This window comes from Fusarium proliferatum (genome assembly GCF_900067095.1).
Source record: "Fusarium proliferatum ET1 genome assembly, contig: FPRO_scaffold004, whole genome shotgun sequence".
Classification (NCBI taxonomy): Eukaryota; Fungi; Ascomycota; class Sordariomycetes; order Hypocreales; family Nectriaceae; genus Fusarium; species Fusarium proliferatum.
The window spans coordinates 3,466,927-3,481,735 of NW_022194793.1; the positions used below are offsets into that span (position 1 = coordinate 3,466,927).

Genomic DNA, 14,809 nt, shown 5'->3' on the forward strand with positions numbered 1-14,809 from the left:
TCCCTTCCAAACACAATCCGTCGCATTGCATTCCATTCATCGGAAGGCAAACTTTTTTGAATCCATTCCCAATTGTCCTGTCCATTCGCCATTATACAGTCTTCGCATTCAATCAAGTCATCGTTTAGGCATTCGCCTCGGAGACATTCGTGACACGCGTAAAACCAGGCTTCGCTCAACTATCCGCATACCTAAAGATAAAACACAATGGTCTGTCTCATCACACGCCAAACCCGCATTAAAGCATGTCTCGGTCCGTTCAACGGCGAGAAGCAAGCATTGGGGTTGAGCGGTGACGATGGCCAGAAAGTTCCGATTAAAAAACAAGAGTAAAACAAGCAGGTGATATTCCGCGAGAGCAAACGAGGAAATCAGAACTCGCAGTTAAACGTGGCTCCCAAACTCCGATGCGGATGCCCGGCTCGCCATGCCAGGCTAGCACAAGTCCAATACCGTAAACGCCAAACAATTGTAGCCGTCAGCCGTGAAAGCATTCCCAGTGACTGAATGTCAAAAGGATGTGCTGTTTCGGATCAAACAGCCGGGGTAGAGTAGTGATGTTGGGCGACAAACATAATGTTGTCTCGTCCCATAAGTGTTGAAGGGTTATTAGATATCAAGATAGTGATGCAATCTTGGGTTGCTATTGATGTTGTGTTGCTGGTGGACGTCAACAGTCCAACCTCATTCCACGGTCGCCAGTACGACTCTATCCTCGGATCGCCGTAGCAGCATGTCCATCAGACCAGGGAAACCTATCCATCATCTGTTGCTGGACATGGTACGACAAATCGTTGGAGGGTGCAGCATCAAACGACACGAAGGCGGGCGAAGCCGACCTAGCCGTGGCTGAAGGTCTCGGTGAAGGCGAAGTACTGTTGGCACGGAACGCATCCTTTGGTGTCGAAGCACCTGAAGGAGGGCTCATGGCGCCGTGCAGCTGAAGGGTATGGTGAGCTGCGGGTCCGGCGTGATGAGCATTTCCGTTCGGGCTTCCCAGTGAGGTGGTGTAGCTGCGGCGATGATGATTTCCGCCGGCAGCACCGTCGAAGCGGGCACCGCTGAGTGTACCATCCTTCATGTCAGGACTCGACTGTTTTGATCCAAACTGCAACACGAACAATTGTTAGTAACCGACTCTTTCATTTTGCTTCTGTGTCGCCGTGCCATCCCGTAGGCCTTGGAGACTGATGCTAAGTTTCTGGTGGATCAGGGATGGGCGACGGGCACCAGAAGCGATGGGTGAAACAGGGCGAACTTCGGGGGCACGTACAAAGCAGTACTTGTTGACCAACTCTTCGTATGAAGAGCTGGAGATGGTCGAGTTGGGAGAGGTAGCTCCGTTGGTAGACTGGCTCTTAGCGTTGGTGGCAGGCTCAGGGACAGTGAGGGCGGGCTTGGGAGTCCGGACATTGGCCTTCATGTAAAGTCCATCCTTATCCTGAGAGGCCTCCTTGTCCTTCGCGGCCTGGACAGCAGCACTCAAGGAAGCGCCAAAGTCGTAACGGTTAGAGAAGGCAAGTCCGCTAGGCGAGCCGAAATCCTTGGATAGGTTATCGCTAGCCAGGTTGCCAGCCGACTTGGACTTGAGACGGAGACCGCCAGTGCTGTTCTCAGACTCGCCGAGATACTCGTGGATGGGCTGATCAAAGTTGAGCTTAGCATCGTCACCGAAGTCACCAAAGCCAGCAGGCATCGACTTGGGTCGGGGGACATTGGCGCTGCTGGTGCGTCGGCTGCTCCGGGGAAGGCCATTAGCGGGTCGGGAAGAAGCGCCCTGGAAGTTATTCTTCCCGTTCATGGGCAGATGCTTCTTTCGGAAGTCGACCTGGAAGTTAGAGCTGCTGTTGTTGTCCCAGTACTCCTGTCCGTTGACGGTATAGCGGATGCAGAGGAAGAGGGTCTTTGACTCGAGGTTGGCCGTGTCAGCAAGCTTGATGGAAAAGGTAAAGCGATCATGACCCAGCGGCGTTTCCCGGGGGCGGATTTCGTGGCTGTAGTCAGCGGCAACCTCCGAGGTGGTCTTCCAGTAATCCAGAGTGAAACGGCAGGTAACGGCCTTGGAGAAGGCGATGTTGGCGACAGCCACAGAACCCAGAAGGGACTTCTGATCGGCCGAGAGCCATACCTTTTCCAGTCGAACGGGCGACGACTTACGTGCGGCTGAGTCGTGAGGGAAGTTTGTGGTAAGGATCTCCCACTCAAAAGGAGGGGTGCGGACAGTCTGCTTGCCATTGCCAGGGAAGGGATACTCGGTATCACTCTCGTAGCTGTCAATTGGCGAAGATCCAGCACTCACAGCCAGAGGTCGGTCCACTTGCAAGAAGTGTCGGACGTGCTCGAGGTGTGAATCAAAGTGAACAGCCTTGGAGAAGATGGGGGTACCGGGCATGCTTGAGGGGCGTCTTCGGGAAGAAGGACGGAGGGCAGGTCGGACTAGCTCACCAGACTTCTTTCGCACCATCTGAGGCTTCTTAAGCAGGTCCTCGTCAGACTCCTCCTCTGATACTGATATCGAGTTGTCGTTTGACTTGGAGATGCCAGCGTTTGGCTCAGTGGCGGATCGAACGTGTCCCATCTTACGGCCCTTTGCGAGATCGCCTAGTGCGCTTGTGCTGAAGCTGAGATGTACAGCATCCTTGCGGCGGAGCTGGAGATGTTCTGTGCTGTCCTGATGCTGCAATTGTGATCGTGGAGGAGATGATGAACGTTGCATGGGGATCTGGCTGACAGCGTCCCGCAGAGCCTTGTCAAGCTTTCGACCTCGGATTTGTGGTTCTTGCTCCTCGTCGTCGCTACCGGAGGAAGCAGAATCAGGTGGCGAGATGATGGCACCCATGGGCATTGTGCGTTCGTCTGTGACGGGTGGTGGTGATTGTCTCACGCTTGAAGTCACAGCTGTGCCCATGCTCTTAAGATCCTCCGATGTTCCCTGCGGTGTCAGCGTCCCTGTCGATCCATCGCTGAGGGCTGAAGCTGAAGGTGTTCGTCGATGCTTTGTAAGATATGAAGCAGATCGCGGAAGGCTAGGTCTCGGACTCGATTGTAGCGACGACCGCCGACTCGCTACAGGCGACGCGGAGGCTGACGAAGCGGGAGATCGATGTGAGGGTGGCGTGTAAGGCATTCCCAAGGTGGGTTGTGTGGTGATTAGAGGGAGAAGAAGGGGGGAGGAGAGGAGGAGGTTATTCCGTGGAAGCCGTTTGCCAGGATCTTCGCTTCACCACGTGGAGGATAAAGTAAAAGAAGTAACCCAGGTAAATAATAGAGGTTTTCGAGATGAGAGGCTCTCTTCTCGTGATGGAGAGAGATTCAAGGGCAGTTGCGCGGGATGCGCTACAGCGAGAAGTGGCTTTTTCTTTTCTCTTTCTCTTAGCGTATGCGATGAAGATCAAGGCAGGCGCACAAGGAGATCGAGATCAGGTCTAATAATGGGGAAGGCACTGATTAGCATGGTTAAGAAACAGGGAATTTTTGTGGCGATGCATAATTAGACGAAGAAACGTGGGAAAAGATAAGAGCTGATTGATGGGAGACAATTGACATTAAAAAGGTTTTCACAGGCTATTAATGAAAAGTAAAAAATGAACAATGACGATTGTTGCGATGGAATGACAATAAGAGGACGAGCGAAACAATAGGACAGTGCTGTGCTGAGGTCCAGGTGCATCCACAGGGGGAGTACAGTGAGTGCAGTGATGGTGGTTTCAGTGGGCGGGCGATAAGGTGCAGTGCACTACTTACACGATGAAATTGATCAATGCGCACTCCAACAAAAAAAAAGCAGGCAAACTGATACGACTCGAGAAAAACAAATGCTCTGGCAATATTCCAGCAACAGAGCAGATAGAATTCCACGAAAGGCACAGTTCGGCAATTGGCGGTGGTTGGGTTGATGGTATCACAGTGAAGTGATACAGCAGATGAGGATCCGTTGAACGTGAGCGAGAAGAGTCGTCGTCGGATTAGGAGGCTCGTTGAGATGATGAAGATGGCGATGAGGATGAGGACGATGGCGACATGAAACAAGAAACCAACAAAGACAAGAATCAATCAATGAACCAACAGTGAAAAAACAAAATACAATGAAAAAAGAGGCTGCTGATATCAAAGACTTGAGGAGGAAGTCTGTTGAAGTAAAGTCAGTCAGTCAGTCGGTGGTCATAAACTCGTCGACAGCAATCAGAGCTGGTGGAGATGCTGAAGGGAATCGAGGATAAGAGTGCTGCGGGGAGCAGGTGGTTTTGAGTCTTGCGCTGCAGGCGAATTGATGGAAGTGAACACCCCCAAGGACAAGCCAAGCCCACCCAGGTCCCAATTAAAAAACCAAGGTACAAAACTCTTTTCTACGCTGCCTTGGCCCCGTCAAGAGGTGTGAGGGCAGCACCGGGGCCCGGCCTGAGCGGCATGGGACTAGAGGCTAGCGAGCTACAAGGTTGAGAGCCGCGTAGGCATGGGCCGTCTGGTGGTTGTGGTTTGGTTTCTTTGGGATGGTGGTGGGTGTTAATGGGCAGGGATGAGCAGTGGGCAGGATTTGAGTTGCAGGCCAGGGGTGGGCTAACGAGTTTTTGGTTGGGATGGGCTAGGGAGTGGATGGTAGGGTTAATGATAGAGTGAGGGGTGGCATCATGTTCTGTCTGTCTGTTGTGCACTTACGAGATATCTGTTCTGTTACAGTAATCTTATCCGTACTCTTCTTGTGCCTTCTGTTGTATTGTATTGTATTGTATTGCACTGTCTTGACGTTGTATTATTGATTCTGTGTAGTATCCAATAGATAGACTCTCTCCATGCGGTGGAGTTCAAGTCGGGGACGACCACAATTCTGTGCTGTGCGTTCTCTGGGGGGTGGGATCGATGTGGATAGAACTCGAGTTCGAGTATGGAGTAGTGGAGAGGAGGAGGAGGATGGATGGATGGTTTGATGAATTGAAGCTACAGTTCAATTCGAGAGGACGAGGCTTTTGATATTCCCTCAAAATGCGTGAATTGAAGTGATCCCCAAGATTATCAGAGGCGGCGGCAGAAAAACAGGACCCCCCAACCAAGCCAGATCAAGACTTGGTGTTGTGGATTTTTGTGTGTGTAGATTCGTGGTGGTTTTTTTGAGTTGGGATGGCGGAGATTGGCGTCTGCCGATTTGCTGAAGATTTACAACCAGGCTTGATGGGCAATAATATAAGGAAATAGATAAAACGAGACTAATAACGAATAAGAGAAAGATTGCCGACTTGATAATCAGTGTGTAGGTTTTTTGTCTTATGTATGTACGTTTGTAGATGAATGAGGTTACCGGATGCTGATGGTTACCGGATGTGTAAGGATGCTTTGCAGTAAAACGTCAGATGGCGGCGAAGGGACAAAGGAGAGAGTGAGAGGCGAAACCTGGGCGTGGGATGAGATGGGAAATATCGGCAATTGAGATGCAGAAGCCGATGAAAGCATATGACAGACAGACAATGAAAATGAAATGATATGAGGTTTGTGGTGAGAAATGATTTGCACTGAACCTGATTGAAGAGAGTGGATATGATCTGAGCAAGGCAGTTCCGGTAGCGCAGATAGGTATCGTATCAAAACGCGAATCGAAAGATAAAAAAAACGAAACTGCTAGGATGGCGACAGTCGAGGCGGAGATCCAATGCTACCGCTACCGGGGCATGGGTATCAAGTTAACGTTAGAGCAGCAAGCAAATGGGGGCTCCGTCTCTTGGTTTGGCCAGCTTCGGTTTGAGGATGCGCCGGAGGGTTTTTAGCGTATGGAGTAGCGAGTGGTGTTATGAATGGCTGAATAATTGAAGCAAAATAGAAAACGGTCAAAAAAGAGAGTTGTAAGCAGCAGTAGTAAAGAAAATTGAACGAATGAATGTAGTAGTAGAGTGAATGAATGAACGGATGGCGTTTTTGGGTCACCAATGATTTACAATATTGAGTAACTGAAAACAGAAAAGGAAGAAGAAAAAGAGGAAGAGGAAATGGGGAAAGTCAAGTCTATACAAATTCACAGAGACAATTGTTGGTCGTCATGGTGAGGATTCAGAAAAAGTGAACCCAGAAAGTCAAACAGAAACAGAAACAGACCACTCTCCCCAAAGTTGCTCCCAAGGCCGTGTCAGATCATCGAATGAGAGGGCTCCGTGGCGCACGCCAAGTGAACTGAGCATTCTTGGGACGATGTGGGGAAGCCAGAAATGTCTCTGAAAGGAGTGTGCATCCCAGCTAAACCTCCCAAGCTGACCTGCTTCAATGGTGAGAGTTAAGATAAAGATGATATCAGCACGATGACGATGAGCACGGTCTGGAGAAATGAAGCGAAGCGAAGAGACGTGGGGAACAGAAACAGCCTTGGACCAGGAAAATACATAATATGGACAGACATGAAAAAGTGTCAAAGCTATCAACTGAGAGGTGGAGTCGCCAGTCGGTGACACACAGTGAGCCTAGAGCTTCAGCTTCCCACGCCTTTCCCCAATTGCTTGCGTGCGTGCCTCACGATCCAAAATACCTATTCTCTGCCCCCTTGTCCTCCGTATCGTCCGCTCCGTGTCATCCGGACGCGCCGGTAAGGGCAATGAATCAGGGCACAAACTGTGTCAACTACCATTGCAGGAGCGTTAGCTCTCGGTAGATGGGTTTAGCAGAGAATCGTCAATCTCGATGGTTCAATACGACATGGTCAATCCTTCAAAGAATGGAAAAAGCTTCACCGACATTATGAGGCTCGCATTGTATGTGTGCCATACGGGTGCGTTCCATGGCTTGCACCGCAGCCTTGAGTCTGAGCCTGTATCACTTGGATTCTGTGTGTTATTTCCAAGGCAGAGCCCCTTGTTGAACCGGAGCACGGGGCAGAGGTCTCTGGCCCTGTAGCACGGTAGCGAGGGCATTGATCCGAAGCTTCTCTCGGGTGTAGTACCATTGGAAATTCCGTGCATTTGAACTATCGAGAGCAAGGAAAAAAGAAGAAGCCAAGCCCATTCGCTTACGAGGATTTCATTTGATAGGGGGGGAGCACAACGTCCGTCCGCCAGGTCAACAAACGCAATGCATGGTCACTCGTGACATCTTTGTCGTCAATGACGTATGTCGTCACAGAAACCACGCCCTCATTCTTTCATTGTCTCACCACACACGCTTTTTTCTTTTCTTTTTCCTTCTCTCTTTTCTGTCTTGCAAGAAAATTAATGCTCCCAACCAACACCACAACACACAGAATCTCGAGATAGTCTCAGCCGGGAGGCTCCCCCAGACTTTTCCGGTGCAACTGCAACACTGGTCCTGGGCCAATTACTAAGATCTACAAAACAGGACCTGAAGCTCCATAGCATGCCATTTGCCCAGATGCTGATCCATGTCAATAAACCATGCCATGATACAGTATCATCCGTGCCCATACCCGCTGTTATTTCAGTGGGCGACGGACAAACCCCAGGTCCAAACGTCTCACGATGCTTGTCGCCCACTGATTCCCCCAAATGAACGTGTGAAGTCAAAGTCAAAGGACGGGAAATCTCCAAGACAAAGCAAAAAAGCAAAGCCCAACGCTCGTGGCTGACACACTTGGAGAGCCTCCAGATTGTTCGTTCGCGTATGTGGGTCTCAGCCATAAAAAGCTAGAGCCTCTTCTCTTTTTTTCCTTCCTTGTCTGGCACTCTCCAAGATGAAGCTCTGAACACGGTCATGTCTCTTCACCCAGACAACATATCGCATGATTCAGGTAGTCATGAACAAGAAGGCAGACTCAAAGTCAAAGAGTCAAGACCGCTTCTTTCCCGCTTCAATAGTTTCCAGACGATGGCGGCTGTCTTCTCCTGCTGCTGCACCATCCCCAGACGAGACTACATCCGACATGCACGGCTTAGTCAATAGGACTAGCATGTCAAAGCTTCCTGTCATGGCAGAAGACAGCCTCGCACTGGTATTGGCTGCACGAGTTTTTCTCTCTCCCTACTGAATTATTTCTCCACGGAGCTGTTCTCTAAAACATATTTGTCTGGCGCTTTGGGCGGGATGCAAGTCTGGAAAAATTAAATGTCACGGATCCCCCACGTACTACGCACAGTAGTGTTGAGCTTGTTTATCCTACCGTTACGAAAAACTGAACTGAGCGAGATTAAAAAGAGTCAATCCCAGATCGAGGCTCCAAGGGCGAAGCGAGGACATGGATAAGACCTGCATAGAACGAGTCTAGCGTTCAGATAACGACGATGCACAGACCAGATCGCCCACTCACACTTCTCAGCCTCTCCTTGGGATGCTATTTCTGTATTGGTCCAGAAAATTTTCAACACCTCCAGGGTTGTATCCAAAAGCCTCCAATTGCCCCTCGTTATCAGCTTCAATTTCACATCCCGAGTCCAGTCCAAACCATTCCCGCCCATACTGACTAACAGACCGGTCGGTAGGTGGAGACATTCCACTCACATCTTTTATTAATTCTGATAAATATCCTCAAATGCCTCAAATGCTGCCGAATCTAACGGCAACTAAGGCAAACCGTCTATTTCCCCAAAGAAGCTTGTCTTATTCTGACTGTTCATGGAATGACTGCAGGGTGAGGGTGAGGGTGAGGGCGAGGGAGGAGCTGTGAGTGACAGCGCTAGGGCCATATCGAGAGGATACTAGACCCAACAATGGGAAACGCCCCAGAAGCTAAAGTCTTGGTGTTTTGTGGTTCGTCTTAACAGTTCTGGGTAGGTTGTTGGGTACGCGAGCGTTAACGATCTCACTGTGGCTTGCATCTTCACATGTGAATTGTGTGCAACTGCTCATCAATGCTATCCTCATCAGTTACTTTACATACAAAGGACCCTGATCCCCAACCAACCATAAAGTCCCCTGTAATGATGCGATGCCCACCATTTGAACTCAAGGCGGTTACTGTTACTGTTGCAGTTTAAACGAAAGCTGACAGTCGCATCGCCACCGATATGCTCTGCAACCGGTCCCCCCCAACAAGTGAAAGGGCCAGGCAATAAAAGCGCAACAACACCAAGAGTTTTCATCGCCACCCATTAGTCACATACTACCACCAACAAGTAAATAGCTTCTTCCCTTTCCGTCCTGTCGCATCCCCCAACTTATCGTCTCACTCAACCTTTATAATTGTGTTTCTGCCTGTTCACCGGGGATCCATTCTCAATGCACACCAACTCTACGGCAAATGTAATGTCGCACTCAGCGCATCGCGCCCGTAACGTACGGTTTTGCACAAACTGCAGGACGACCGTTTCTGTTTTACGAGATGTGATGATGATCCTTCAGACGGGGCTACGTTTCCCAGAGCGTCTATTTTGGACAGATGCCGACCGAATATGAATATGCAATAAACCATGTTTGTTGTTGCTTTCTATTGTGATATGACTGATCTGCTTTGTACCTTACCCTTGTCGTATGATAATGCGCGGGAGAGCGACAAGATGCGCAGCCAGATCATCAAGGGTGATGGCGACGATAATGAGACCGGAAAAGCCATCACAATATCTTGTGTAACTCACGCCAGAGCCTCTATTCATCACGTAACATAAGCTCCGATGTCGCTCTGCTCTTCTCAGTCTGATGCCATCCAACCGCTGTAATGACATTGACACAACCTCCAACACCGTGATGACTATCAGACTATCACACCGATAAAAGCACAGATAGCCAAACATATCTAAAAGCAGTCCTTATCAGCACTCGCACTCACTATCAATTGGCCTGGCGCCGCCCCGCGAATGCAATGAGTGCATCTCCTGCGTTTCTTTCGCTCCTCGCACGCCACAGCCAGTAGCAGGGGTGGGTGTCAGCGTGCGCACACTGCATCTCGATGTGTGTGAGCGAAACGGCGAGGATCTCTGTGGCTTGATTGGCTTTTTTGCAGCAGCGGTTCGCAGGGAGTTTCGCTAAGCATGCAAGAGTGGGCGCCATGCCATCCGTGGGAGCTTGGACAGGGAATGAGAGGGCAGGGATGAGCATTGACCAGGGCGACATTCAACTTTGGTGGGACTGAAGCTGCAGACCGAGATTGAATGGAGTTTGGAGTTGGAGTCGACGAGGCCAGGGTGAAGGTCGCATATGACAGAAATATTAGTGCATTCTTACCATGAGTATTCTAAGCATCTGACTAACTTATTTCCGCACCCTGCCCCAAGGTCTCGCCTTTTTGGACCCCATCGAGCTCTGAAGCTCAATATCAATCGCATCGTATTCAGTGACCCACACTAGACGCGCACGGTCTTCGAGGCGATGATTTGCAGTGAATGCCATTAATGGCATGATAGCAAGACACTCCAGTAACACTTTGGTCTGGGCGCCTCTGACCATGATGGCTTCCAGAGGCGTCTTCAATCCAGCCAACAATTGCCCTTTGATCTCAAGGGTCTCCTGTGAATCGAAGATCAATTACCGTCTCAGTATAATAAAAATCTTCAACACTTGTTCGCCACCCATGTTGTGTTGCGTTGCGTTTCACTCCATGAATCTAGACGCCTGCCGCTGTCCCTAGGAAGCAGATATCCGAGCGCCACTGCCTATACTGCTATTAATTGTCTCGTTTATAAGAACTAAACTCGATATGCAACTATCTCCAGCCCCTTGGGTATCAGAACATCAACATCCTCCATCCGCCGGCGGTTAGGTGGGGTCAAGGGTTCTCTTGGTCTGAGTTCATGGTGTTAACAGGACCCACGAGCCAAGAAAGCACAACATAAATGATCTGATTGAGGGTATACCAAGTAAAAACCTTCCTCCTCTCTTCATCTCATCATGCCACGCCGAGGCCGTCCTCTTGGTGTTTTGCATGATAGCCAAGCCTCGTGGGTCACAACCGCTCATCCTTTGCCCATTCTTCAACACACTCGAGGGGATCTTCAAAGGGGTCCAGCCTCAAAATGATGTCTGCTACCCTGATCGTCCGGCATGATAATGCCACCAAAAAGAGAGCTGTGTGAGTGGATATACAGATGTGCCCAAAACCATTCCCCCGTACATTACAGTGATCTTCGTTGCAGTGTTTCTGTGTGTACGCCCTCACCCTCACGGCTGGGAATAAGGGGAGACCCTTTATGTGGCGATAAAAACAAGGCAGAGAACGGGCAAAATAAGGACCCTTCATACATTCCACCTACGTAGAATAGAGAAATACCCCGTAGGAGGAGAAAAAGGGTCTGTCCAAATTGAGTTTACTTTCTCTCCGCTGCTCACCGACGTTACCATGGGAGAATGACGGTCGCCTCAAAAAGATACGCCATATACGCAGCCACGTCCGCAATCAGAAGGATGAGATGAGAAGTGAAATGAGACGCCCCAGCTACATTACATTACAACACAGCATGTTCGAGGAGAAGGGGGAGATGATGATGAGAGAGGGCAGGTCTAACGATGATGACGCTGCGAGGCATGCCAATTGCGTGGTATTGCGTATGCTCTTGATGCAAGTCACCTCGTTTCTGAGAGTCATAACGCATATCATGGCTGCCCTCTTATCATTTGCTCCCCCGTCTCGTTATCTGCCGAGCATCTGGGGAGATTTTGACGACGTGGAATTGGTCCAACACGAATGCGGGGAACGTTTTCGTGTTTCCCTCTGTGATCTGCAACTCATTCTTCACCCATTCAAGCCCAATATAGGTACATATCCCCAGACGCCGTTCGTCTCGTCTTATCGGTACGACTTGCGGAGTCGCACGGAAAACGAACACTGTCACCGTATAATTAGTGAAGCAGTTGGAGGAGGAGGAGCGGGTTCTAGCTAGAACGCTGCGATGTGCCCTTAAGCTTTACCGGATCTTCCGCCCCGGAGACGCTACCTGTCGGAGTGGGGTGATGCCGATTGAGCCCAGCTTATGGAGTACCATTGAGCGAGATGCTGGGTAGCAACGAGAGATGCCTGCCGTGCCTTTCGTTTCACCAATTTTGAAATGGTGATGGTTCACTCTTGGGATTCGGGTGTCATCATCCAGAGACCTAACCAGGAGCTGCATGTCACCCTACTTTACACTAATCTCGGAGCTCTCTCTCTCTGCGCGTCTCGACAGAACGAGCATCGTTTCTCCAACCCCGCGCGAACCCCCTCTTTACAGCAAGCCATGGTATGTTTCTGCTAACGCACTATCGATGACTTTACGTTGTAACCACATTTAGATGGAATAAGAAAGACTACTGTGTGGTCATGTTACTTTACACATGATGTGCCGTTGCTCTCCCACCCTCTCTCTCGGCCGACATCAAGAACCCGATATCCACGTGATGGCATTTCCAAGACGTGATTTATCGGACGTTTCGGAACCTGATATGATGATATGGGAAAGTTTGCTCCCCCTGGTAAATTGCTTTTGCTTGGTATTTCTTCATCGTGATGCGACATGATCTGAGTATGACAGTTTCTTGATACTCAAGACCAAACAAACATCGACTCATGGTGCGGGGAAGCTATTCATAGGCCGTAGGTGGTTCATTATAGACCAACTCAGCTGCCAAGAGTAATCCAGGATCTTTATCAAGCATAATATCACTGATTTAGAAGTCGGTAACTACTCAATTGGTCACCATTCGAGCTCTGTCAGAATTAAACACTTCCATAGAGAGCTTCATACATCAATAGCTGTAACTGAACTGACTGCACTGAACACTGCTCCCCCTCTCCGCTTCCCCCTCCCTGCAACCCCCCCTCGCCCGTTATCATGGCTCGCTAAGCAACGGCCCCCTCCCCTCCTCCTCCTCCTCCTCCACACCACCTTGGATGAGATCCTGGCTGTCTGGCTGCCAACCAGGCAGGGGCATCACCAGCAGAAACTGGGACCAAAACACCAACACCACGAGTTTGGCAAAAATACCACTGCCCTGTTGGTGTCTCGCGACTGCTTTCGACTGGTTTAATATCCCCGCTGATCGACCCTTGTTGCGTCCCCCTTGTGCAGTCGGTCAGATAAGGCCGGTGAATCGCGCTGTCTTGTATCTATTATCAAGGTGCCGGGTTTCAAGAAGATGCCTTGACAGGACTGGCGTATGTATTTCGCACGAGTCGTTGAAAGCTCCTTCATATAACGGGGGCATGTCATATTGAGAATCCACAGTATTTTCCACTCAGGCGCCGTGGCACTTTTGAGCGCCGCCCCCGATGGATACGTTTGCTGAATTCGAACAGCTTCAAACCCTCCCAAGGCAGCCACCAAGTCTCGAGATGGTTGCCCACCACTTGAGGCTCGGCCCTCTGATCAGCAAAACTTGTTCAGTTATGGATAGTTTACCTCTCTTCTTGTCCAGGCACAGGGACTTGGTTCCCGACTTTGGTGTTTATTCCTGGTATTTCCCTCGACACCAACTCAACAGATTTTATGTTCGCCTCGCCTCATTCTTTTTCTGGCTTCCCCAGACCTGGTCCTCCCCTCCGTGCTCCCACGGGGTAAAAGGAAAACTCAGACTCTATTGTCGTTTTGCAAAAAGGTGACTGCTTTATGACGTATTCTGCACAGATGCTGTGATCACCACCATCGAGGTCTAGTATGCAAATCGTTCAAATCGTCGGATCAAGTGGAGTTGTTGGACTGGGTGTGCACGGTCTCTGCTTCCAAGCAATTTCAACGCCAAGCATTTGTTTTACAATCGACGAGGAGAGCAGCGAGCAAGCGGAAAAGGCTGACTGATCCTAGAGGCTGGAACCACTAGCTAGCGAGGCTAGCAGAAGGCAAGGGAGCCTGGTTGGTGCCGGAGGATCGTACAAAGAGCCTCTCTCGACGTTCCATTTATCTCGCTACGATGCGATGGAGACATATCCATATCCATACATAGAGTAGAATCCACTTTCCGCCCCCTGTGAATGAGCCGCAGCTTTACTATCACATCAATGGCATGGGATGAATAGGAGTCAGAGTCAGAGTCAGAGCCAAATAACTAAACTAACCGCCATGACATACATGTCTCCGCTATGGAAGAGCCCTCTCATCTCCCTTCATGAGGTTCAAAACGGCTTAACACACGAGAAGTGGACTCCCCCGTGAGTAGCAATATCCCTCATCCTTATCCCTTTTCGCTCAAGGACTGCTACGTAATTGTTGCTATTCGTAAAGAATGAATGTTGAGATATTTCACGCACTGGCACTATGGAGCAGAGATGTGATTCGAATTCCACTTTATTTCTGTTGGCACAGACGCCTCGCTCTCGCTCTCTCACCCCGCGCATCCTTCCCCTCAATATCCAACGCGTGGACGCGGAGTTGAAGGTCCAAAGTTTGAAGTGGTGGCATACAGCATCACATCGTGCCAAAAGCCACCACACGAAATCTGAGCTCGCTTCTCCGCCACACACCAATAACATAACGGTAGTAGTCTGCGCTATTCCAAAGTAAACGGCCGCCTCACTTGCCTGGAAACTGTTCACTGCTACTGTAACCTCTTCACCGCCTCAGCCATGCATCTCTGTTCTGCGTCCTCATGAATCGCCCGCATTGCATTTTCTTACTGTAGGTACAGAGTGGCCTACAGTACACACTACCGTACACTGCACTTCTGTACATGCTCACACATGCAGGGAAGAACCGCCCCCGAGACAGGCGTGTCCCGCATTGTCTTGCAACATCGTGCATCTACCGTTTGTCAAATGACTGGTCGTGCCCACTGCTGACCTGACTTGCTCTGTCGTAAAGGGTTCCCCTCCTCGGAGGTGTTGCCCTCAGCTGCGGAGCTTATCTATCCCTTTGAGCTCTGCGTGCTGCTGTAGGGTAGTACTTTCACGAAAGTGTGCACATTGGGTAGACAATAGGGTAACCACCACCATCAGCAGCAATATTGAATATTGAGATCTCACATACATAAACGACTTTCTGTGCCG

The 14,809-nt window shown here is 50.0% G+C and overlaps 2 protein-coding genes across 2 annotated transcripts; both read right to left on the reverse strand.

Moving 5' to 3' along the window:
* Window positions 1–709: 709 nt before the first annotated feature.
* On the reverse strand, window positions 710–3,127 carry FPRO_05304 (uncharacterized protein; the record flags this gene model as incomplete). Its single annotated transcript, XM_031230907.1, has 2 exons — window positions 710–1,108; window positions 1,274–3,127. The coding sequence occupies 2 exons, from the start codon at window positions 3,125–3,127 to the stop codon at window positions 710–712; spliced, it is 2,253 nt and encodes a 750-aa protein (XP_031080997.1).
* A 6,983-nt stretch (window positions 3,128–10,110) lies between these two features.
* FPRO_05305 (uncharacterized protein) lies at window positions 10,111–10,431 on the reverse strand (the record flags this gene model as incomplete). Its single annotated transcript, XM_031230908.1, has 2 exons — window positions 10,111–10,365; window positions 10,417–10,431. 2 exons carry the CDS (start codon window positions 10,429–10,431, stop codon window positions 10,111–10,113), a joined length of 270 nt encoding a protein of 89 aa, XP_031080998.1.
* Between the last annotated feature and the right edge of the window lie 4,378 nt (window positions 10,432–14,809).